This window comes from Mustelus asterias, chromosome 21 (genome assembly GCF_964213995.1).
Source record: "Mustelus asterias chromosome 21, sMusAst1.hap1.1, whole genome shotgun sequence".
Lineage (NCBI taxonomy): Eukaryota > Metazoa > Chordata > Chondrichthyes > Carcharhiniformes > Triakidae > Mustelus > Mustelus asterias.
The window spans coordinates 51,260,868-51,287,409 of NC_135821.1; the positions used below are offsets into that span (position 1 = coordinate 51,260,868).

At 42.6% G+C, this 26,542-nt stretch overlaps 1 protein-coding gene and 1 pseudogene across 1 annotated transcript; one reads left to right on the top strand and one right to left on the bottom strand.

Annotated features, from left to right (window-relative positions):
* Nucleotides 1-705: 705 nt before the first annotated feature.
* On the bottom strand, nucleotides 706-17,002 carry LOC144509251 (tissue alpha-L-fucosidase-like). The gene is made up of 8 exons (XM_078237823.1): nucleotides 16,560-17,002; nucleotides 12,739-12,873; nucleotides 11,556-11,693; nucleotides 10,678-10,783; nucleotides 9,126-9,326; nucleotides 8,122-8,309; nucleotides 4,512-4,611; nucleotides 706-1,384 (listed from the first exon to the last, which is right to left on the bottom strand). Exons 1-8 carry the CDS (start codon nucleotides 16,913-16,915, stop codon nucleotides 1,244-1,246), a joined length of 1,365 nt encoding a protein of 454 aa, XP_078093949.1. The 5' UTR covers nucleotides 16,916-17,002; the 3' UTR covers nucleotides 706-1,243.
* Nucleotides 2,280-2,903, top strand: LOC144509475 (small ribosomal subunit protein mS37 pseudogene; annotated as a pseudogene).
* Nucleotides 17,003-26,542: the final 9,540 nt, after the last annotated feature.

Below are 26,542 nucleotides of genomic sequence, written 5' to 3' on the forward strand. Positions count from 1 at the left end.
AAAGTGGTATATATCTTTAATTCAACTATGATGCTTCAATGCTAAGGGGTTCCAATCTATGTCTCATTGAAGCACGATGATCATATGAGAAGGTGCATTACCTCAGGAAAACAAAATCACCAAAATGTGAAGTACATGTGAATTAAACCATTTGTTTAATGGTTTGAAGTCTGGCTTGGTGCTGTGGGATTAATTTGCGTGTATTCCCCTTGTACCTTGTTTTTTGAAGTCAGTATCTAGACGTGTTCATCATCAGTAACTTTAAACAGAAATATTGAGAGGAAAGGAACTTGAAATTGGAAGGATGAAAAGAAACAATGCTGGAGTGCGCTGACTGCTTACCATTCAATTTTAAGTAAGAAGTCTCATAACACCAGGTTGAAGTCCAACAGGTTTATTTGGAATCACGAGCTTTCGGAGCGCTGCTCCTTTCTCAGCTGAGTGCCTCACTCACCTGAGGAAGGAGCAGCGCTCCAAAAGCTCATGATTCCAAATAAGCCTGTTGGACTTTAACCTGGTGTTGTGAGACTTCTTACTTGTGCCCACCCCAGTCTAACGCCGACATCGCCACATCGTTCATTTTTAGAAGGGGTTGCAGATGTATGATTCATTCGTAATAAGTTACCTTGTGCCAAAAAGAGTTAGTATTTTCATTTTGGAGAAGGAGTGGGGGAGATATATTTATAATAAATTAACAAAAACATCTTATTTCCAGATTCCAATTTTTAATAACATATATGTACACACTCTTTGGTATTTGTGTAAGCTTATCCACGTAAAGCAAAACTTTTAACAAAATCAAGACAAACACAGTAGTGAAGATGACTGCATCATTTCATAAAGGAGTTAGTGAGAAAGAACGGACCCCGGAAAACCAAACAATAGCACCAAGAGAGTCAATTTCTGCCACTAAGCCTTGCAATGGCTAGTGGAGCAACGTAAGCTACAATCTGTACAATAACCTAGCACCAGTTTTTATCCATCCTTTTGACACTGCCAAATTCTAAGCCTGGCATTTCAAAAGGGAGCAGTGAATCAAATTGATGATATAGTTATCGAAACAGGAAAAAAAAATCACATTGATATATAATCATAATCGAAAAAAATGAATCATGCTGATTTATATCAAAAATTTAAAAGCAATTGTTTTGTCACATAAGTGCAAAGGTCCTCAATCTTTTTAAACCAAGAGCTGCTTCAAAGGACCGAGCTTCTTCTCAAATAAACAGACAGCTTCTCCGGATTATGAAACTCCTTCGAGTTTCACTGTCCAACCATATCCCAATGGGAGATTAAACGGAGAAATAGAGGACAGGAAGATGAGGATTCCCCACCTTGGGGAACTCGTCCATTTCAGAGGCTCGGAAATTCCCAGCATTGTCACCTGGAGATAGAACACAAGGACATTCAACACAACAAGCTTGTTTCTTTCCCAGACTGCATACAATCCACTTCACCAAACAGTCTACACAATTGGTTACTTTCCTGAGGAAACCTTCTCTCCCCTGTTTCCCCCACAAGTAAATCCAGTAATTCCGATATTCCTTCAAACTGTGCTCCATATTCTTCAGTGTGATATTATGGTGGTTGTTGAAGATGGCTAATGAAACCATCAAGTTTCATGCAGCTTTTAATGGCCAGGATTTTACAGTCCCGCCGCAGCCAGGATTTACAGTCCTGCTACAGCATGTCTCTCTGCCCAGTGGCTGTGGCAAGCCATTTAAATCTCGGTGGAGGACCATAATATCCTGCTGGGCAGAAGGGAGGGACAAGTCCAGGCTTGTGTCTCTAACTGGATTCATAGTTTTGACTTTTGACTAATTTATAGCCAGATACATGGAGGTACTTAAACTTTTGAGAAAGGTTATCTTGTCCAGCACTAACTACGTGAATTAGGAATTTATCAAACCTCATTAATTTGCAATGAGTACATTTCAAAACCGTCCGCTTGCCTGAGCATAAGAAAAGTTGTCAGTGGAGATAAATAGGTAGAATTCACAAATCTTACAGGAAAGGGGGCAGCAGTTCTGAATTCCCACCTGGCCACAAAGGATATGCCAATAAGCCAAGTTTAAGTGGGGAGACCATTTGGGTCCCAGTGAACACAATATCTGGGTGGGATTCTCCGGCCGTGCTCGCCTCAAAACCGGAGAATCCTGCCGGAGGCCAATGGACCTTTGCGTGGTCCTCCCCGCTGCCCGCTATGATTCCCGTGGTGGGCAGGATGGGAGGATTCCCCCCTCTGTTTTTTTAACATGTAACAGGAAAGCTAAGCTAACATGAAAGAAAAGGGATGTCATCGAAGGAACCAGAATAATTCTGAAATATCCAGGAAAGGAATAGACAGTAATAAGGCTGAACAACAAGAAAATCAAGCTAATGAAGGTCAAGAAACTGCTGAGAGATGTAAAAAAGAAACATTAAATGAATATAAAACAAAATATTGCAATTGCATGATGTCCTTTAAGCATATCAGGAATAAGAGAAGGCAGTGGGGTGGCGCAAGCACGGTTGCAGTTCGGCGGTGATGGTAGTGCCCGGAGTGAATGTCCAGCTTGGGTGGCCCGGCTAGTCAGCAAGCAGCATGGCAAGTCAGTGCTGAGGCCCAACAAGGCGCAGGTGCCGGCCAACAGGGAGAGCCGGCTGGAAGAGGCCACGTGGATCACAGAGATGTCAGTGATGATGGCTTGCTGGAAACAACATGAGTTCATTGAGAGAGCTTGCGCCCAAGAGATCCAAGCATTCTATACACGCAGCCAAAAGCCAAGGCTGAGCGCATAGGAAGAGCAAGGTTGAACAGTGTGGGACAAAGTACTTTGACTCCCAAACAAGCCACATAATTGCTCCAGCGATATCCTAACAGAAAGGAAGTGACACAAAATCGTGTTCTGAAGCATACATAAGAATTATTCAAAAAGCCTGCCACCTACCTTTTTCGTCTATCTGAAGGTCTTGTTTCTGGTGGATATAACTGCTGTGGGAATTATATGAATATAATGTAGAAATCTGATGGAACTAGGAAAATGTCCTCAGTTATGGTACACAAGGATTCAAGAGAGTGGCCACGATTCTCCGATCTCGTTCGCTCCGCCACAGCTGCCAGCAGGATTGGAGAATTTGGCGCTCAGCCAAAACTCCAATCATTGCAGCGGGACTGGAGAATCCCAGCCACTGGTGAGGTCGGAGAATTCCGGCCAGAGAATTCTGACCATTGCGTCTCATTGAATAAAAATGGTTTGTTATATTTTGTGAAATACGTGTCAAAATATTTCAAAGAATGATACTGGATCAGTCAATAGCAGTGTGGAGTTTTGTAAAGGGGAGAGTGACCGAGGATAGGGAAGTGGCAGAATGACTAAATCATTACTTTGTGATTTTGTTACCAGTCAAAGAGGGGATGCGGAGGAGGGAGGTGCAGAAGAGAAAGAGATACCTGGGTGCAAAAGGAGTATGAGGGCGATTTTAGGCTGGCGTGTCCTTAGCAACACAAGAGAAGGTAAAAATATAACTTCAAATTCATAAAGTGAAATAAAAATTATAACAGCAAGCTACACCAAATGTGCAAATTCGAAAAGACATTCAATGTATTAAAGAATTAGCAAACAGTATATAACTGGAGACAACAGCAACAGGTATTTATGTGGCATATTTAATGCCATAAAAGATCCCAAGATGTTTCACAGGAGCATTGTGTAAAGCAAAATCTCACTGAGCCACGTAATGTTATTAGGGTAGATAATCAAAATCTTGGTCAAAGAAGTAGATTTTAAGGAGAGCCTTATGGTGGAAAGAGAGGTCGCAGAGTTTAGCTTCTTGCCAGCTTAATGCATGGCTATCAATGATGAAGTGACTAATATTGGGGATTTTCCAAAGGCCGGAATTAGAGGAGAGCCGATATCTCAAGAGGGACGTGGGGTGGAAGAGCACGGATGAATCTGAAAACAATAGAATTGTAAAGTGTAGTGTTGCTTAATGGTTAAAGTTGTGATGTAGATCAGCCAGTGGGGGATGGGTGAAGGGAACTTGGTGCGAGCAAGGGCAGAAGAGATTTGGCTGAAATAAAGTTTGTGGAAGGTAGAGTTTGAGAGTAAGGGATGTTTTGAGTGGCAAAAGAGAAACATAGTTAAAGATTAAAATGTGAGAGTGAGACAAAGGAATAAGAGAGGTTAAGTAGAGCTTGCAAAAAGCAAAAATAATGGATTTAACAAGACAAAAAGAAACAAAGTTCAAATGACAAAGAAATATCAGACAACTCAGATTTTCTCTATTCAACCTTATTGGATCTTATTAACCAATTGCAGAACTGGAGTAACATTCTTGTAACTTTCTTGATAACTACCAGAGGCAAAACCAACAATGGAGTGTTACTGTCTGCTGGTTCATGGGATTAACAGTAATCTTAAATATGTCAGGTGTCCAGCTCCTTCTGTGGTTCCAGAGGAGACAGCTGTGGACAGGTCAGATAAAGGTGAAGAAACAGCCACAGAAGGGAACAAATCCTAGGCACTTACTTTGGTGTTTGATGAGCTCTTTGGAGATTCCAGTTCTAGGACATTATCACTGGGCCAGTTAATGAACACTGCATAAACTGAAGTGCCCTTACTAGTGTACCTGCATGCAAAGACACATCACACAGGTAAACACCAAATTAAAGACAAAGGCTTGTGGAAAACATGATTAAAAAAAGGAAACAGCAAAGTTGCAACACATTAATATTTGTACAATAATTGTGACCTGCTGTCTGATTGATTATTCAATTACACAATCCACAAGAAAATATCCAAAATCAAAAAGATTCATCAACTCTTTATTTGACTTTTTTTCCCCCCTAAAAACACAAAAATAAATGAATTGTTTAGCATAATTTCCACTGGATTTAGGATTTATCCCATCATACATCAGAACATTTCTAGTCTCAGGGAGAACGTGAGTGTTGAAATTGTGCAAAGAATTGTGCACATCTAAATCTGAAGTCCAAAGATGTAGCTTCACTTCCACAAAACTGCACCACTACGTAATTCCATCTTGTCCTTAAGGCATTCCCAATACTCTGATCATAAGCCATGGGTCTATAGTGGCCCATGAGGGGAATACCTCATGAAAAAAATTATTGAAAAGGAATAGGGAAATAAGTAGCATTATGGAATCTGCTGCGACACATCCAGTAATTGGATTTTAATATTGACATTGAAGAGGCAATACATTCAATCAGAACATATCACAGTGGCACAGTGGTTAGCGCTGCTGCCTCACAGCACCAGGGGCCCGTGTTCGATTCCAACCTTGGGCACTGTCTGTGTGGAGTTTGCGCGTTCTCCCTATGTCTGCGTGGATTTCCTCCGGGTGCTCTGGTTTCCTCCCATAGTCCAAAAATGGGCAGGTTAGATGGGTTGATCATGCTAAATTGCTCCTTAGTGTCCAAGGATGTGTGGGTTAGGGGGATTAGCAGGGTAAATTCATGTGTTTACGGGGATAGGGCCTGGGTAGGATGCTCTGTTGCCGGTGCAGACTCAATGGGCTGAATGGCCTCCTTCTGCACTGTAGGGTTTCTAGGATTGATCAATATGTTGCTGTAGGGATAATCCACAAAGATTACTTTGTGAAGATAATTTTTTCAATATTTGTTGTTTTTATGCTTTTATTGATCATGGTTCTTATCCTTTGTTCAAACCCCTCCATCGCCACATCTGAAACAACCTGAACGATCACTGCCAGCTACATCCTGCCGCCCCCTGAGATCTCCTTGTTCCCCACTGTGACAATAAAAAGCTGCAAATCTTGCATCCACGTAAGCATATCGATTCTTGGTGCTAACTGGTTCTGAAGAAGGGATTTATGTCTAGAGGATACTGCTTCAATTGGAACTATAGTGGTGGATAGCTGTTAAGAATTATACTTTGCCATGTTTAAATATTTTAATTGATAAACATGGGTGAGATCTTAAATGAATATTTCTCATCAATATTTACTGTTGAGGAAAGCATGGATGTTAGAGAACTTGGGGAAATAAATAGTGATGTCTTGAGGAGTGTACATATTGCAGGGAAGGAGGTACTGGAAGTCTTAAAGCGCATCAAGGCAGATAAATCCCCGGGATTGATGAAGTGTATCTCATGACATTGTGGGAGGCTAGGGAGGAAATTGCGGGTCTCCTAGCAGAGATATTTGTATCATCGATAGTCACAGGTGAAGTGCCTGAAGATTGGAGGGTGGCAAATGTTGTGCCTTTGTTTAAAAAGGGCTGCAGGGAAAAGCCTGGGAACTACAGGCTAGTGAGCCTCACATCTGTGGTGGGTAAGTTGTTGGAAGGTATTTTGAGAGACAGGATCTACAGGCATTTAGAGATGCAAGGACTGATTAGGAACTGATTAGGCTTTGTGAGTGGAAAATCATGTCTCACAAATTTGATTGAGTTTTTTGAAGGGGTAACCAAGAAGTTAGATGAGGGCAGTGCAGTTGATGTTGTCTACAGGGACTTTAACAAGGCCTTTGCCAAGGTGCCACATAGTAGGTTGTTGCATAAGGTTAAATCTCACGAGATCCAGGGTGAGGTAGCTAAATGGATACAAAATTGGCATGATGACAGAAGACAGAGGGTGGTTTACAGGGTTGTTTTTCAAACTGGAGACCTGTGACCAGCAGTGTGCCTCAGGGATCGGTGCTGGGTCCACTGTTATTTGTCATTTATATTAATGATTTGGATGAGAATATAGGAGGCATGGTTAGTAAGTTTGCAGATGACACCAAGATTGGTGGCATAGTGGACAGTGAAGAAGGTTAACTCGGATTGCAACGTGATCTTGATCAATTGGGCCAGTGGGCTGACAAATGGCAGATGGAGTTTAATTTAGATAAATGCAAGGTGATGCATTTTGGTAGATTGAACCAGGGCAGGACTTACTCCGTTAATGTTAGGACGTTGTGGAGAGTTACAGAACAAAAAGATCTAGGGGTAGAGGTTCATAGCTCCTTGAAAGTGGAGTCACAGGTGGACAGAGTGGTGAAGAGTGGTGCTTTGTTTCATTGGTCAGAACATGAGTTGGGACATCTTGTTGAAGTTGTACAAGACATTGGTAAGGCCACACTTGGAATACTGTGTACAGTTCTGGTCACCCTATTATAGAAAGGATATTATTAAACTAGAAAGAGTGCAGAAAAGATTTACTAGGATGCTACCGGGACTTGATGGTTTGAGTTATAAGGAGAGGCTGGATAGACTGGGACTTTTTTCTCCGGAGTGTAGAAGGCTGAGGGGTGATCTTATAGGTTTATAAAATAATGAGGGGCATAAATCAGCTAGATAGTCAATATATTTTTCCATAGGTAGTGGAGTCTAAAACGAAAGGGCATAGGTTTAAGGTGAGAGGGGAGAGATACAAAAGGGTCCAGAGGGGCAATTCTTTCTCACAGAGGGTGGTGAGTGTCCAGAGGTAGCAGTAGAGGTGGGTACAATTTTGTCTTTAAAAAAGCATTTAGATAGTTACATAGGTAAGATGGGTATAAAGGGATATGGGCCAAATGAGGGCAATTGGGAGTAGCTTAGGGGTTTATAAAAAAAAGGGTGGCATGGACAAGTTGGACCGAAGGGCCTATTTCCATGCTGTAAACCTCTATGACTCTCAGCTAAATCTTTTTGTTATATTCTAACTGTGTTGTTAAATAAAGTTTGTTTTGATAAAAGTTTCCCAGTCGATCAATTGAATTGTACCTGGATGCAGAATACCTTACGCTCACCCTAATGCCAAAATCATAAAATGTTAGGGGCTAAGTTAATTTCATCATATACCTGGGAGTTTCTGATCTGGTCCCTAACACCCACACTCTACTCCACCATTGAATGCTGCTTCTTCATTCACTGTGTACCTGTCCTCTCGAGCTTCCGTCTCTCTGACCTCTCACCTCTTTCCCTCCCACAGCCTCTCTTTTTCACTTTCCCTCCTTCTGCTTAGTATCTATTCCTTGTCCATTGCACTCTCTGCATATCAGCAGTATCAAAGTTGTTCTATGTTTCTCACTTTGTCTTTAAGCATGGGGTTCAACTGAAGATAACTGTGAAGAAGGGGGCAATGAAGTGAAGAGAAGAGAAACACAACTGCTATATTTAACCCTGACAGACTTTACCATATGTCTGTAGAGTTTTCCTTCTGCACTCGCCATGGCTTTGATGCATATATTGCTTCACCATTAACATTTAACCATTGTCCAATGGCCTCCAGCCTTTCTTGGAAAATGACAGGGATAGTGCCTTCTTTGGTCGGACCAATATTAAGCAGCAAGTTGCCTCCAAAAGACACAGCGCCCATCAAATTCTGTGGGAGAAAGAAAAGTCAGTGAGATAGAGCTACTGTCTATATTGTCCATTGTTGCTGTTTTCAGTCTTGGCCTCATAGCAGGAATGGAACACAAAATTGTTTGTGGGTTCTACAGCACCCAACACATTCAGAGAACTTACTGTATTCCCGCTGTCTACATCATTTCATTTTCTCCTAAATAAATAACCCTAAGGTCATATGATTAACATTGGAAAAATAACTGACACATTTTTTTGTCATTAACATAAATCATGTCAAAAACCAGTGATCAAAATGCTCATTTATCTCTTACAGCTCTTTTCTCTCTCTAAATAAAAATAAATGGTTTGTCAGTCATTTTTTGTCAAACAATCCCCATTTAAATATACAGAATTACTTTATGCTGCCGATTATTGCAGCTCATCTATTTTCTCCCCTCTGCCTCTAAAGTTCCTTCAGCTCCTTCTATCATTTGGATTGATAGGAACTTTCAAAGCCTTATGGTTATGTGAGAGTGGTGATTTGGAGCATCAACAGGCTAATTACTGCAGAGGCATCACTGCTGCACCCAACATCCATGCACTTTCAACGTAGCGGGCTTGCTGGTAATCAAAAGCATCCTTCCCAAATTCAGCAAGATTCAGGCCAATTGTAATATCTCAGCACAGACTGTGTAACAACCTGGAAACCTCCCTGATAACATTGGTTCAGCTGACCTTTAGAAATATTCTGATTCACTTGTTCGCAAGGAAGCTCACACCAGAGCTCCAATGCACCTTCACTTGTATTTATCATTCTAGTGCTATTCACTATTGATTAATCAGGAGCACGTACACTGATAATGGATGGCACATCCAATACTTCACTCAAGTGCATGTTTCTGCGATATCCCCATGACCTTCTGTCGACCGTCGTGCATTTCTCCCATTTGTGGTTTTGCAGTTTAGTGGGGCTGTATTTGTCTGCACAGTTGAAGAACCCGCCATGTTTACAGCGACAGCCAATTCCCCAACGGTCATTGGTTACGACAGTATCCTAGCAACAAAGATAAAGGAACAGATATTTATGCAGTGCCTTTCACAACCTTAGGATGCCACCAATTGATTTACGTACAGTGCAGTGCTTCTGAAATGTAATCCCTGATGGAATGTAGGAAACATGGCAGCTAACTGATGCACAGCAAGATCCCAAAAGAGAAATGAGATATTGACCAGATAATCTTGTCTTTTTTATTCACCTGATGTTGGTTCAGGACTTGAATTCAACAATTTTAGATCGTGGGGCCACAACTATCTGGCTTCACAACATCAGATTTGAGAAGTTCCCCAAATATGTGCTGGGGAATCCCTCTCAAAGGTTCTCAGGTAGGCATCTGCACGACCTTTGTCCAGAAGCACTAACTGCACCCCGCCCCCGCCCCCCCCCCCCCCCCGCCCCCCCCACGAACAATTGTGCTGCACTGTCAACATCTGACAAAGCGATTGAAGAATTTTACAGATGTATATGATTGGAAAGGGGGATGGCAGTGAGAATGGTTTCAGTCTGTCTGCATACCACTCAATTTGAGGAAAAGTAGATAACTGGGGAAATAGAGACCATTCGGAGGTTACAGATAACTCAGAAAGAAAGGATGGAGGGGACAAAAAGAAGGTGACTTTTTTGACTCTATGTGAGAACACTTGGAAAAGAAAAACAGCAGATACTGCTAAAGATAGGAAGCTCAAAGTGAACATCTCTAATGTGGCGAAAACCCCAAGCTAACACAAAGGGTGCTGTAACAAACAACCAGGATAGTACTGGTATAAAGGCAATCAAAGAAATAGGAAGGGCACTTAGAACTAGAATGCGATTTTAAAGGGACATTTCTATCAGCTTTATACAAACTCTGAAAAACTCAAGCAGTTCATAACCCAGTTCACCAAGACAATCACAAGAGACAATGCTCACCTTCTGATGGTATCTCTCAATGACCCCAAATTCCAGCAAAAACTCGATAGGCTGAATGGTTTACCTATCTGCCAAAATGACTTAATGTATACAAGGTGGAGGTTAGACCATCCCTATAGGTGGGGAGGGAGACAGTGACCAAAGAATGGTCAAGTTTAACATGAGCTGCAGTCAAGAACTACCAGGACAGAAGGCAAATATGTAATTTTAACATAGCTAAATTCAATGAAATGAAGGAACAACTAAAGCAGGTAGAAGCTGGGAGGGGTGAGTGTTGTTTACAAGGGAAATGGAACAACTTTACACATAATGCTGAATATGCAGGGTAAAAAGGAACAAAAGAACAGTGTAACATATCTGATCCCAAATAGATTAACAAATTAAAAGTGAGTTAATAATAATCGCCCGCAACGATCTTGTGAATATTGCTAATAAGTACCTTGACGGGGCTATCGTTGTAAAGCCAGGCCAGAAATCCAGTGGAGTTCCAGTAGGTATCTGGTGCTTCCCAGTCTCCATCTGACCAGATTATATCTGGTTTATATCTGTCAGGGGCAAAGAAAACAAAATTGCTCGCTATTCCCAGAATAACAAGTGCAGTCTTTTTAAAAACTGGCTCTGATCATTATTTGTAATGGCAGTTTAACCAATTTTAAATGCAGCTTTTATATCTTTCCTGAAAGACACAGGGTGATTACTGTCTTGTAACAGGATTATTGACACTGAGAATTAGTGCCATCTTTTGGTATCTATCCTGGATGGTGTTAAAAACTAACAAGAAGGAATTACAAAATATCATACCACCTTACCTATAAGCCTGGAAATTATACTACGCAATATTATTGCGCAAATACCACATTATGGGCGGGATTTTATGGCCTTGCTTCTACTGAAACCGTAAAATCTTGCCTGAAGTCAATGGACCTTCCCATTGTCCGCCCCTCGCCCACTCCAATTCCCATGGCTGGAGGGACGGTAAAATTCCGGCCGATGTGTCTGAAATGGTTCTGTCGCTATCTTAGCAAGGTTGTTGAACAATCTGGTATAAAGGAATTTAATTCACACAGTAATATCACACAGCATAGTTTCCAGGCAAGTTTACTTACTTTGGGGCAGCATTTTCAGTTGAGATGGTGCTCTCTCTCCTGCCCTCAACTACATTTAAACTGATGATCCCAGCCAACTATAGGGATTGAAATACTCTTAGTAAAGGTGAAGAAGTGAATTGAGTTTGAATGTCATCACCCAGTGCATACGCTGTGTCTCAGTAATGATGTGCGCTCACAGACAATATTGTAGAAGAGAATATTCCATTACCTCATAACCAACTCATGCAGCTCTGGTAATGCTTTCTCCACAACAAATTTCTGAGTCTTGAAATGGTTCTGTTTATCATACAGGTAGAAAGGATGAAACCAATCAAGGAGGGAGTGGTACACTCCATAAGTTATATTCCTATTGCAACAGAAGAAAATGTTTGATATATTAAATTTCAAAATGGACCATTCATTACATTTTCCAAACTTTCACACAATAGGAAAAAAACCACCCAACAGTAGAAGATCAATAGTGAAACAACTATAGTCAGTATAAATAACCTCAGGGACAACCTTCTGAATCTTTTTACAAGATAAGTAAGGCAGTAGATGAAGAAACATTAAGACTTCACGGAGCAATTAAGAATCCACAAGATTGTAACTAATAAAGGTGCAAAACAAAAGATGTGGCAATGAGGGAATGAAAGCCTCAAACACATTGACTGACTCTGTATTGAGGGGGAGGGTAAATGTTGAGAAGGATAGGTATACATGGAGCGGTCAGTGAATGGACTTTTAAGAGTGCTTGTGGGCCTCTGCAGGATTTAGCCAGACCATTATCCACATCAGTGCATTTCAATGGCTCACTAAATAATCCTCATTTTTTGAGAATAGAAACCTCAGTGAAATATTAATGGTTTCTTTTAACACAGCTCTCCCCCCCCTTCCCTTATTTGCTTGGGCATACATTTGCCACCTGAAGTTTCAAAAGCTAAAAAACAGAAATGCTAAACTTTTGGCAAACTTGTCAGCAAGTTTCACTTCAATTTCCAATATCACTGTGGGGATATTCCTGTTGAATTTATAAAATGTCGCAGAAAATAAAATAATGATTACAAGGAATTGCTGTAATTTTAGTTAACATTTCTGTAAATACAAGAAATAAAAACAAAATCATATCATCACAAAGCCTGCTTTAGGACAGTTGAATAGCTGCAGCAATTCCCCACACAGGGAAGTCTATGCACATTGTACCAGGTTACTAATTCCCAGTGTGTTTCTAATTTAGTGTTAAACTTTGTAAAGACATCATTGAACAAATCCAGATGGACTCGGAATGGTGTATTTTGGTACCACTCTGTCTATATTCTGTGGGATTAGCTGCGGGTTTTAATTGTCAGTATGTAGCAATGCGATTGTAAATACATTGCAATTTCCCCAATTACACAAAATTAAATACAAACCGTTTTCGAACTGCGACTCCCAGGTCACCCACCAAATCTCGATGAGGACCCGTGTCAATTGAGTTCCAGTTCCAGGACACTGGTGATCCCCAGTTTGTGAATCCTTCATGGTGCTTGCTTGTCAGAACCACATACCTGAAAGCACAAACCACAAGAAAGCTGCTTGAGAATCAATACCAATGTCCCCGACACTTCTGGGTATTAGAACCACAGAAAAGCTATGCCACAGAAAGAGGTCATTTGGGCCATGGTGTCCATGCCGGCTGGAAAAACCCGCTGGCTATTCTAATCCCGCCATCCATCTCCCACTCCACAGCCTAACAGCACGTCAGGAAATGTTCAGGTACGTTTGAAATGAGCTGAGGGTTTGTGACTCAACCATCAATCCGGGTAGTGAATTTCAGACACACACCATCCCCAGGAAGAAAAGGGTTATCCTGATACCCCCTCTAACCTTGAACCTGTGTGGTCTAGGTTATTACAAAGCAAAGTCGGCTCTAGGAGAAGCACTGGGTTCAAACTAACCTACGTTGCACAGATAATTGCTTGAACTTTATTTCAGATTTTTTGTGTTTAGCTTTTGGCAACTATTGTAAAGATTTTCTTCCCACCCATATATTTTTCCTCAGGTCACACAAGTGAAATCAAGAAATACATACTGGAATACCTCCAAAGGAGTTCTGGTATTGTAAATGAGATTACTGCATCAAAGTCAATGCATAGCAACAAATATGCAGGACGTACGTAGCAAATTAACAAATTTAATGTGATTTTAGAGGCTATTTTGGTAACTGAATCTGATCTACAAATAATTGCAATGAAGGGATATGTTCATAGAAAACACCAGTCCATCACTGGGGATGTAACAACCATCAATTCTCACCTCACAGACTGCAATACTATAACTCATTGCAGAATAAAATGACTCTTGCAATGACTGTGTCAAAAATAGGGGCGGCTTGGTGGCACAGTGGTTAGCACTACTGCCTCACAATGCCAGGGACCTGGGTTCAATTCCCAGCTTGGGTGACTGGCTGTGTGGAATTTGCACATTCTCCTCGTGTCTGTGTGGGTTTCCTCCAGGTTCTCTGGTTTCCTCCCACAGTTCAAAAATGTGTGGGTTAGGTTGATTGGCCATGCTAAATTGTCCTTTAGTGTTCAGGGGATGTCAGGGGTGTTAGTAGGGTAAATATGTGGGGCTATGGGGATAGGGCTTGGGTGGGGTTGTTGTTAGTGCAGGCTTCATGGGCCGAATGGCCTCCTTCTGCACTGTTGGGATTCTATAATGTTTCTGTCAGAACATTATGGTCATACTAACTAAACAGAACATTCAAGCTATCATGGTGGGACATGAAGACAGATGACCTACTGCCCATCAATAGGACAGACTTTAAATAATATGTTTTAACAATTTTGTTACAAGAGGATTTGAGTATTGGAGAAAACATGTCTTATTATAATTATATATAGCCTTAGTGAGACCACACCTTGAGTATTGTGTGCAGTGTAGATCTCCTTACCAAAGGATCCAACTAAGGTTCATCAAAATAATTCCTGGGGTACAGGCCCTGTCCTATGAGGAAAGATGAAATAGACAGGGCCTTTATTCTCTAGAGTTTAGAAGAACGAGAGGTGATCTCATTCAAACGTACAACATTATTACAAGGCTCAACACAGATCTGGAGGGCCGAAGGGCCTGTTCCTGTACCATATGTTTCTTTGTTCTTTTGACAGGATAGATGCAGGAAGGAGGTTTCCCCTGGTGGTCCAAACCAGGGGGCACTCTTTCTGAATTTAGCATTGAGATGAGGAGCAATTCCTTCACTGAGAGGGTGGTGAGTCTTTGGAATCCTCTGCCCCGGAGGGCTGTGGTCATTGAGTATGTTGAAAACTGAGATCAATAATTTCTACACATTAGAAACATCAAGGAGATAAAGCAGGAAAATGGTTTTGAAATAGATCAGCCACGATCACATTGAATGGCAGAATGGGCTCAAAGGCTGAATGGCCTACTCATGCTCCTATTTCTTATGTTCTTATAAAAATAATGGATAAGTGCAGTAGATTGTAAAAATACCCAACTCCAAAGGTTCGGTCACAGTAATCTTATCTATCAACAACAGAACCCATTTGGAAATAGAGAGTCATTGGGTTTTACAGCACAAAAAGATGTCCTTTAGCCCATCGCGTCTGCACCAGCCATAAAGCACCTATCTATTCTAATGCCATTTTCCAGCACTTCATCCACAGCCTTCTGTGCTGTGCTGTTTGAGGTGCTCATCTAAATACTTCTTAAATGTTGGGTTCCCACCTCTACTACCCTTTCAGGAAGTAAGTTCCAGATTCCCATCACCCTCTGGGTGAAGTTATTTTTCGTCAAATCCCTTCTAAATCTCCTGCCCCTGACCTTAAGTCTATGCCCCCTGGTTACTGACCGCTCTATGAAGGGGGAAAGTTCCTTTATATTATAAATCCTATCTGTATCTGAGCTCGGCACAATGCCCTAAAATACTTGCAGCCAGTCCCCACAGCACAGGGAGTGGAGAGAGAATGGGGATGTGGTACTGATCTCACTGGGGACAGACCATATCCCTGTTTCAATATGATGCCAGAGTGTGGCTGTGGGTGACTCTTTGCGAACTATGTATGGCATGATTTGAACGGATAGAACGCAAAGCAACATTTTTCACTGTATCTCAGTACATGTGACAATAATAAATCAAAAATCCTTGATAATTTTGTACACCTCAATCAGGTGCCCACACACCACCCTCAGCCTTCTGGACTGTGAAATAACCATGATGTGGAGATGCTGGTGTTGGACTGTAGTGGGCACAGTAAGAAGTCTCAGAACACCAGGTTAAAGTCCAACAGGTTTATTTGGTAGTACAAGCCACTAGCTTTCAGAGCGCTGCCCCTTCATCAGGTAAGTGGGAGTTCTGTTCACAAACAGGGCATATAAAGACATAAACTCAATTTACAAAATAATGGTTGGAATGCGAGTCTTTACAGACACTCTTGAGAAAACTCTTACAATCACCAGGCAAGAGTGTTATCTTCCTGTTGGGGAACACTTCAGTGGTCATGGGCATTCGGCCTCTGATCTTCGGGTAAGCGTTCTCCAAGGCAGCCTTCACGACACACAGCTTTTTCCCAGGTCGGAGGTGACGATCACGAGAGGTCACGGGCTCAAGGTGAGAGGGGCGAAGTATAACTCAGATATCAGAGGGACGTTTTTTACACAGAGGGTGGTGGGGGTCTGGAATGCGCTGCCAAGTAGGGTGGTGGAGGCAGGCACGCTGACATCGTTTAAGACTTACCTGGATAGTCACATGAGCAGCCTGGGAATGGAGGGATACAAACGATTGGTCTAGTTGGACCAAGGAGCGGCACAGGCTTGGAGGGCCGAAGGGCCTGTTTCCTGTGCTGTACTGTTCTTTGTTCTTTGGGATAGCTGGCGCAATGTCATTCCCAGGTATGTATCAAGTGATCATGCACCACATTGTGAAATGTCATGTGGTCCGAGCATCATATGATCAAACCTCAAGTAAATGCCACCAACCAGTTTAGCAACTCTGTTGAAATCAGCATTAAAGTGATTTTGCTGATATTAACCACACCCAGAATCATTAAAAAGAAAAATACTGCCGGTTTGTTGAGCAAAACATTTGATAAAACTGACAAACGCCCTTTTCAGTTTAAATTTGTGACATTTTTTGATGTCTTATCAACACTATTATAATCACCGCTCAGTGAATATTAACTTTCACCACTAACTCATTCATAACATTTTCTGGGATTTACAAGTTCTTCTTTGTTACCTGGCTCCGGATTTCCGAAACACCTCTGCCCACTGATCCGGATCAAAGAACTCTGCGGTGAACTCCGGGGCGAACTGGCTGTATGTGAACCCCTCTGGGTAGTTCTTTTTCATGAAGTCCACATACTCCAGTTGATGCAACTCTCGCAAATTCCACCAGAACCACTCGTTGCCGAAGCTGGGCACGGAAAAGACACCCCAGTGGATGAAAATCCCAAATTTACCCTCGTCGTACCAGGCGGGCAGGGGTCTGCTGTCCAGACTCTTCCAGTCCGGCTGGTAGCGGCGAACGGGAGCAACACCCGGCCATAAAATCCCAGTTATACAAACACAACTGACAAAACTCTCCCAGCCCATACTCAGCAGCTAGCGCTCCCTGCAGTAGCTAATGCGGAAATTGTCCCTCACGTTACTTCTTCCTTAAAGGCTAGGCTTGCAATGGTACAGGAAATGTTTAGCAGTAGAATTCCCTTGTTTATTTTCAAACGCCTAGGGGGCGATCTTACCAGAATTTGGCAGAGTGTGGGTTCCTGGGGGTGAATCCTGCCAATGGCTCTGGTGTAATTTCTGATCGGATTTAAGCCCCATTGACAAAACTTTTTACGGCCACGAGAATCACACGACACCCTCTGCGGCTTCCCTCTGATTCGCCCGCCACGGCTCCACTTAATCGCACCAATCGTTGGGGAGCTGCATATAAATGGCTCGCCAGCACTTGTTCCCCAGCGACTGCTGTCGGCGGGAATGGCGGTGCTGCGCTTTGTGAGCTGGGTACTGCTATGGCTTGTATTGAAAGACGTGCCTACATTCTTGGTGTTTGGTGTTCGAAAGGGTTAACCTGCATCCCCAGACTAGATCTAGCTCTGGCTATTAAACTGGCATGCTGGATTCCTCAAGGTATCGTCAGTTAGTCGCCCTGCCAACAACATCTATCTTGACCAGACACAGCTGAATCCCGAGAGGTCTGCAATTAGCTTTTGAACCAATTCCCTAGAGGCCACTCTCATCCTTTGGGGTCTTCAATGCTGTGCACTTAAGCAGCTTTGCATGAGAACAATCAACGCACTCTCACTGCTGGACTTAAGAGTCAGATTTCACTGAGAAGTGGATTTAAACCCTTCTGCCCTCGCACTATTAGAGAGTGAGGGTTGTAGGTTTCATTGCATTGGTCCTCCCGCAAGTGAGAGGGTCTTTATGTCTCAGCCCCGGCCCCAAGCTACATTTGTGTGCATCCCCAGCAAAAAGATACAAAATTCTGAGGACATGTCCCAACTGACTCAAGAACAGCTTCTTCCCTGCTGCCATCAGACTACACAATAGCTATGACTGTAACACTACATTCTGCACTCTCTTCTTTCCTTCTCTATGTACAGTATGCTTTTTCTGTATGGCACGCAAGAAACAATACTTTTCATTGTATACTAATACATGTGACAATAATAAATCAAATCAAATCCGCATTCTCCCTGGTGCCCCTTGCGTGTTGGGCTGCCCGGGAAGTAATGACCACCTGAGCGCTGACCTCCAATATCCCCCTCGGAGGTGACAGTACCAGGTTCACACTTATGTAGAGCTGTTGTAAATGGTGCCGATGTGTCGTCATGCCAGCGCCAGCTGAATATTTGATGCAGATTCAATATTCGGAGTAAGTGCTCGCTCATGATATGCTGATGGCATGTTCCATATCACTCTGCTGGTGAGGCTAGCTCGAATCGGAAAACCTGATGTTGCCGGCGAGAATCACATTTTTGCAAACTCTCCTCATTTTGAGCCCACATCGCCAGCCCCTCGGACAACAAACATTGGCTCAAGATCCCACCCCTAGTGTAACGATAAAGCACTCATCCCCAGAATTGTAATTCTTTTGACAGCAATTGTTATCGCCAGTAAATATTTGAAACAAATTATGATCACCAGATGAAAATTAGCGTAATGGGGTCTTCCTTGGAGAATGGAAAATCTTTTGAGATATCAGTGCCATCCTAAATGATATCATTTACAAGTAATACCGATCTGTGCTCAGCATGATGTAAATAATTGTGTTGTGTGCTTTGTCCTCTTTGAAGAGACCAGTAAGGGTTTATGGTCAGTAACTATAAAAAACCATTGATCGTAGACAAATTGATGGAACCTCTTCCCAATAAATACGGCTGCCAACCCTTCCTTCTCAATTTGAGAAAATTGTTGCTCTGCTTCCAAAAAGGTCCTGAGGCACGCTCCATGGGCTTCTCCATCCCGTCTTTCCATCGATGTGACAGCATTGCACCAACCCCATATGGGGAAGCATCACAGGTTAAAATAAGTTCTTTCCTGGGGTGGAAATTGGCCAGTTAAGTTGGATGACAGTAACTAGTGGTTAACCTTAGAAAAAGCTTCTGCCTCGGGAGCTTCCCAAGACCATCTGTGATTATGTTTGTAGCAGGGAATGTAGTGGGGAGCCAGCATAGAAGCCAAATCTGGGATAGATTTTCTGTAATAATTGACTAACCTCAGGAAGGGTTTTAGCTCTGTGGTATTCCTTGGGGTCAGTGCCTCCTTGATGGGTGGCACAGCGGTTAGCACTGCTGCCTCACAGCGCCAGGGCCCCGGGTTCGATTACCAGCCTGGGTCACTGTCTGTGTGGAGTTTGCACATTCTCCTCGTGTCTGCGTGCGTTTCCTCCGGGTGCTTCGGTTTCCTCCCACAGCCCAAAGATGTGCAGGTTAGAGGGATTGGCCATGCTAAGTTGCCCCTTAGTGTCAGGGGGACTGGCATGAGGTTATGGGGATAGGGCCTGGGTGGGATTGTGACTGGTGCAGACTCGATTGTCCGAATGGCCTCCTTCTGCACTGTAGTATTCTATGATGGCCTTTACTTTATCCTCTACTGGATGGAACCCCTTGCCATCTACTCGGTAGCCCAAATAGGTTACTTTGGCCAGCTGGAAAACGCACTCCTCCCTCTTCCAGTGAACTCCCGCCCTGGAAAATCACTGTAGGATAATTCTAGTTGGGCCAGGTGTTACTTAGGTGTACTGCTATCATGGATAGCCCTTGAAGGATGTTCTCCATAACTCTTTGAAAGATGGCATATACTGAAGAGACCCCGAAAGGCAAAAGGGTATACTTGTAGAGTCCCTTATGTGTGTGGATTGTCACACATTTCCAAGAGTACTCGACCAATTCAAGCTGGAGATAGGCATGGCTCATATCCAACTTGGAGAACACCTTCCCACCTGTTAGCTTGGCATACAGATGTTCGATCCAGGACATAAGGTATCAATCGAGTTAGGAGACCTGATCAACCATTAGTTTATATTCTCTGCAAAAAAAAAGTGATTTGTCGAGCTTAAGAACAGAGACTACAGGAATGGCCCATTCTGAAAATTGCACAGATCTTATTATATCCAAGCTTTCAAGCCACCTTCGTTCAATTTCCACCTTCTCCCTGGAGTAAGGGATAGGCCTGGCTCTGAAATATCTAGGTGTAACTTTGGAGTCAATGCAGATCTTGGCCTTGGCTCCTTCTATTTTCCCCAGGCCCTCCTGAGAGACTCCAGGGTATCTACTGATAATCTCGTATAGTCCTCCCACACCTAGCCTGGAGATCTCCAATCAGTTGAGTCGAATCTGCTGGAGCCAATCTCTCCCCATAAGGCTTGGTCCATGTCCCCATACAACAATGAGTGGGAAACAAGCTGACTCCTGTCTATAAGTTGCTGGGGCCATTGTGGTGCCTTTTATTTGTAAAGATTCCCCCTTGTAGGTGGGTAGTCTGGCCTTTGTATCTTCCAACTTCAGGAGTTGGATAACCAAATGGAGGTCTGTTCTCCACTAATGGAGACTGTGGTTCCCATGTCCACCTCCATTGTCAAGGAATGGTCATTTACTAGTTATTTCACCATTATCAGGGCAACATTTATTGTTGCAATATGATTCAGTTAGTGTCCCAGTCTCTGGAAGAGGGGATACCTGCATGGTATGATCAGGTACCAGCCTTGCGTTTTTTCCTCAGCAGCACACAATTTGCCTGTCCCTGAAACAGTGCCGTGGCTGTGTCCTTTGACAGTGCTCAGAATAATCCATCCACTGGCAACTATGTCTTTCAGAAGTATGTTCTTTAATACTTTTAAAGTATGCACTGCCATTCCTGGACTCTCTGGTGATGACATTAGGATTCCTATATCGAATGGGGCCCTTTAATACCTGATTGACACAAGAACTCTCCATTGAGGGCTGGTTGCATGAGATCCCTCTCCCTAGTTGGATGACCTTGCTGCCTGATTCCTCTTGTAACTTCTGAGCCCTCTTTTCCGCATTCTCAGTGACAACGCTATCTCAATGGCCTTTTTAAATTCCAAATTGGGTTCTGTCAACAGGTTCTTTTGCATAATTTATGCCACATACCAATTTGTCCCACAACATTTCATTTAGAGGTGGTCCAAATTCAGTGTTCAGCTTGTTTCCACAGCCTAGCCAAGAACTATGTGACAAGTTCCTCAGGGGGGTCTCCCAGCCATGTTGAAGTGATATCGCTGGAGAATTATCAGGGGCTTTGGGTCATAGTGCAGTTTTTTAAAACCAGGTCTACCAATTTATTAAAATTTTTCAAGTTGGGGCACCCAGATAGGTCGGATGTATTATCCTGAAAGTCGGGCAGTGCATGCTGTTAGCAATATCACTTTTTGCTCTCCATTTCCTTCAATGTTATTAGCATGGAAGAAGTAATGCATGCACTTAGTGTATTGGGCCCAGTCTTCCCCACTGGTGTCATAGGGCACGAATTTCTCCCAAAACAAATCATGGCTTTTTCTTACTGGAGAAATTCTTGACGTTCAGAGGTTTCCGGAGGGAAAGATGGAGGAAAAAAAAATCATTTTTCTCCTCGTCACCAATGTAGTACTTCAGCCAAATGCCAGTTTCCCGTCACTAGCACTCTTTATTTTGCACCAAAGGAAAAGGCTGAACCCATGGCTTACAGTCAGCTAGTCTTCACCTTGGGGCCTACAACTCTGGTCCAGGTAAAGTTACAGGCTTAAAAACCCCTGCTGGCTGCTTCCTATTGCGGGGAGCACCTGCTTGCTCAATAAGGCAGCTTGTACTCCGTGAGGCCCATGGGCATATCTATTGATGGATAGCCTTTGTGGTCATCAAAACAAATCCATTTTAAGTTTTGGAATTGTATAAATTCTGGCTGTGAACAGCCATTTTGTGTGCAGAATCTTCTGGAACATCGTGTGAAAGGTACCCTGAAGCAGGAACTACTTCTCAACAAGGAGCAACTGAGGGAGGTTTGCAGAAACAGCTGTTGGACTGCTGTTCTGAATCAGGCTACCAAGAACCACCATCAGCTGTGCCATAATGTGAAAACAGGAGCTTTCACTCACTCCTAGAACCTCTTCTGTTTGTTGAGTGCACTTGCAAAGGCAAACTTCAACTCTTCAACACTAGAAACCATCACAGCTGTTAAACCAAACCTCAAGTTTCAACCCCTTCATTTCTGAACAAAGGAATTCAAGCAACAGGCCACAGTTATATCTCACCGAGAGGGACCGGAAATCTTACCTTTAACTATCTTTATATCTTTACATCGTGGGTATGCAGGTATACAGTTTCCTAAAAGTGGCAACACAGGTGCCCAAAGTGATTAAGAAGGCATATGGCATGCTTGCTTTCATCAGCTGGGGAATTGAGCACAAGAGTTGGGAAATCATGTTGCAGCTATACAAAACCTTGGTTTGGCCACTTTTGGAGTATTGCATGCAGTTCTGGTTACCACACTACCAGCACGGCATGGAAACTTTGGAGAGAGTGCAAAGAAGGTTTACCAGGATGTTGCCTGGTCTCAAGAGTGTTGGCTATGAGGAGAGGTTGAATAAACTAGGATTGTTTTCACTGGAAAGACAGAGGCTGTGGCGAGATCTGATAGAGGTCTACAAAATTATGACAGGGTAAGGCTTTTTCCCCAGGGTGGAAGTGTCAATTACAAGAAGACGCAGGTTTAAGGTGGGAGGGGGAAAGTTTAAGGGAGATATGCAGGGGAAGTGTTTCACAGAGTGGTGGGTGCCTGGAGGTGGTGGAAGCAGGCACATTAGCAACATTAAAGAGGCATCTGGATGAGTACATGGGTAGGGAGGGAATGGAGGGATACGGACTAAGGGCAAAAGGTTTTTTTTAATTTAGTTAGGGCATCATGATTGGCACAGGCTTGGAGGGCCGAAGGGACTGTTCCTATGCTGTACTGTTCTTTGTTCTTTAATCTCTGTGTCTGTATTTTAGGTAATACATTTATCACATGTACCTAAGTAACTTTCAGCAGTGCTTTTTAATAAACTTCTATGCAGTGAATCTGTGATATTTCTTACTGTGTACACCATTCTTGGGACACATGTCATGGAGACAAGACACAATTACCAGACATGGAGTTGGGTCCTGTAGCCTGGCCAGTTGTGTAAATACGGCTATGGACAAAGCTTTAAACTAATCAGGGGTGGGGGTGTTCGGCTGAAGGGATATTTAGAAATCCGAAGAGAAATGTCAAGGTAATGTGCGTAAGGATACTCTTACCCAAATTATGGGATGTGACTGAAAGAGTCGGTGCAGACTCAATGGGCCAAATGGCCTCCTTCCACACTGTAGGGATTCTACGATTCTATTCACTGCAATGACTGGAACAGTTCAAAAAGGCAGCTCATCACCACCCTCTCAAGGGCAATTCAGGATGGGCAATAAATTCTGGCCTAGCTGAAGTCAGCCACATCCCATAAATGATTTTTAAAAATAACCTAATTCGCCAATGTGCATTTTTTGTTAAACTCTGTCCTTTCCCTTCCTCTCCCACACTACTTGTCCTTACCCATATTAGCATATCTATCTCAAAGCATGAACTGAGGCTGGAAGATAGTGATTTTGTATTGATCTTTAAATCTTAATGATATTAATTGTACAATTTACAACAAACACCTAATAAATAGCTCAGCCTTTGAAATTCTATAAATTTGACTATAATGTTTGAAAAATTAGGGCCATTTGGATGTAGGGGTTCGGAGTCTCCGAAAAATCTCGACTTTGTGAGAGTCTGTATTTATCACTTTTGATGAAACTGCTACTCCCAAATATCTTACTTTAAACAATTGATCATTTTGTGGAATGACCTGCAAACCTGCCTGAGCTAGGATCATAAGCAATTCATCCAGTTGGGACAATTGTTCGTTCACAGTTTCAGTTGCCAACAGAATGTAATCAACATGTTGCAACAAGCAGTCAGGTCTAGACAAGTCTCTCAAAATGGCTGTTTGTAAAATATTATAGGAGTATTGTGAAATCCCAGTGAACAAACAAGTCCAAGTGTAACTCTGACCTTTAAACATGAAAGCAAATTTGCACGGATCATTTTTTTGTAACATAAATGCTCCAAAATCCATTAGTGATATCTCAGGTGGAAAAATTCTTGGAACCAACTGGGATCTTTGACAAGAGTCATAGAATCATAGAATTCTACACTGCAGAAGGAGGCCATTTGGCCCATTGAGTCTGCACCAACCACAATCCCACCCAAGCCCTATCCCCATAATCCTGTACATTTACCCTAGCTAATCCCCCTGACACTAAGGGGCAATTTAGCATGGCCAATCCACCTAACTAGCACATCTTTGTACTGTGGGAGGAAACCGGGGCACCCGGAGGAAACCCACACAGACACAGGGAGAATGTGCAAACTCCACACAGACATTGACCCAAGCTAGAAATCGAACTTGGATCCCTAGCGCTGTGAGGCAGCAATGCTAACCACTGCGCCACCGTGCCGCCCAGTCAGGGCACCTCACACAGCAAGAGACCAGGCTGATGTTTCAGTATTAAGTTTACAATAAATTATTGTTAATCTCCAACTACCATCAGGTTTCTTTATGGGCCAAATAGGTGAGCTGATTGTGAATATGCCTTGTCTTAAACTTTGATGAGGGGCTGAATTATTCCTCTGATGTACAGTTGACTTTCTTTAGGGATTGGATACAGCTTAACAAATTCATGAGAGTTTCTATCACGTTTCCTCTCCTTTCATTCACCCACAATCATGTTTACTTGTCGCAAAGGCAACAATGTCTCCTAATTAACTGTTCAACTCAGTCATTTTCAAGTTTGGGGGGATCATACAAGTAAGCTTTTATATTGCAGATACAGAATGAACATCTGAGATTACTAGTCTTTTCATTTTCTGATCCAGCCTACATACAGTTATGATTTTAATCTATAATTGCACCTTACCGATTCAATACATAGCTTCCCAATATCCCTATTTCTATTGGTATGTTCATAGACATTGGTTCATCAACTAGATAGGTGAGACTTCCCAACTGGAGTTCAGTAACCTCTCCTCGAAGCGGAAATTGTTCACAACCATCATATCCTCTTAATTCTATACAACCCTTGTCTGCTGCCACGTGGTGTTCAGGGTATGAGGTATGGATGATTGTAACTGCAGAACCTCTGTTAATTAACATAATCTATTGGCAGCCTCCATCAAAAACAACAGGAATGACTGCACTTCAATCACAATCATGTTGGAACCCCATTACCAACCATTCGAAGAGGCTCAAATCCCTCCTTTGGGATCCTATTTGCGATCGACTTGCTGATGAGACATTCTGTTGGATATTGCTCATCATTCTTTGCATCAGTAAACTGATCTTTAATAAAGATAGGTATCTCTTTCATTTGATTCTTGATTTTACATGAGATCAAATCAACATGGTTTTGGTTTGGTCCTCTATGGCCTTTCTGGGCAGGACCAGGGATTTTTCCTTATAATCCCAAAGTGACCAGTTTTACTACAATTGCAACAGGGATAGTGAGACACTCTTAGGGCTCGTAGATTATTTCTAGAAAAGGGGTGGTTTTGACTTTCTACTGTTGCAGCTTTCTTTCTGGAAGCAGGGGAGAACCTTTGGTTGTTCTTTTAATGAATCTCTAACCGACTGCCTCCATAGCTTTTTACTCAAAATGTGCCAGTGATCAGCTACAACCAAAAGTCCCAAAAGCACTCTTAAAGTTTGGATGTAAATTCCTTATAAATGTCCTTGTGTTCATCTCTTTCTGGATCTGCATTTTCCTTTGGTTTCCTTGTACAAGCAGTTAAAAGAATTTGTTTCCAATCACTGTCTTCTAGTTCTGAGTGATCTCTCCTAAAGTTTGCCCAACGTCTGCCCACTTCTAAGGGGTCATCGCCATCCTTAATCATTCCCAATTCATGGACACAAGCTTGTATTCATGGCGGGCACAGTGGTTAGCACCGCTGCCTCACAGCGCCAGGGGCTCGGGTCCGATTCCCTGCTTGGGTCACTGTCTGCATTGGCTATGCTCAATTCACCCTCAGTGTACCCAAACAGGCGCCGGAGTGTGGTGACTAGGGGATTTTCATAGTAACTTCATTGCAGTGTTAATGTAAGCCTACTTGTGACTAAATAAATAAACTTTAACAACTACCTGTGTGAGAAAGAGGGCCAGACTTTTTCCCTTCCCATGATGTTCTTGTTACTACTGCAACACGAGCTGGTTTGTTTTCAGATGGGAATGGGGGAGTGGGGGAGTTATGACTGGAGGAGTAGAAATAACAGTGCACAATGCTGCAATAGGAGAATCCGAAGTTTCAACTTCTTCAGCAATACTCAATGCCTCAATGCTAGTGTCACCCTGATGATGCAACATGGAAACTGTACAATCTATATCTAACTATAAGGCAAGAATATTCATTTCTTGCTCCACTTTCCTTAACTTTATCTCTTTACTCAAAGTTCCTATTCTTGGCCTAACTCCAATTTTAACTTTTGAATGACATTACCATTTTCCCTAACACAAAAGGATGCACTTAATTTCAAGAATTCTTTATCCTTTTTTTAATCAAGATTTTGAGGAGATCTTGTCATCTATATCTTTGAACTAAAATTCATTTGTCTGACACATCAAATAGTGTGTTTGAAACCTGGACCATATATTTGGCCTGTCTTTT

Bases quoted from the DNA above. Each gene is read 5' to 3' on its own strand.
- LOC144509251 (XM_078237823.1), bottom strand. From the start codon at position 16,915: ATGGGCTGGGAGAGTTTTGTCAGTTGTGTTTGTATAACTGGGATTTTA. The intron at 8,310-9,125 runs GTACGTGCTCCT...TTTCTCCCACAG, and splicing joins ATGTGCCATCCATTATCAGT to AATTTGATGGGCGCTGTGTC. The intron at 4,612-8,121 runs GTAAAGTCTGTC...CTTTGCATGCAG, and splicing joins GAAAACTCTACAGACATATG to GTACACTAGTAAGGGCACTT.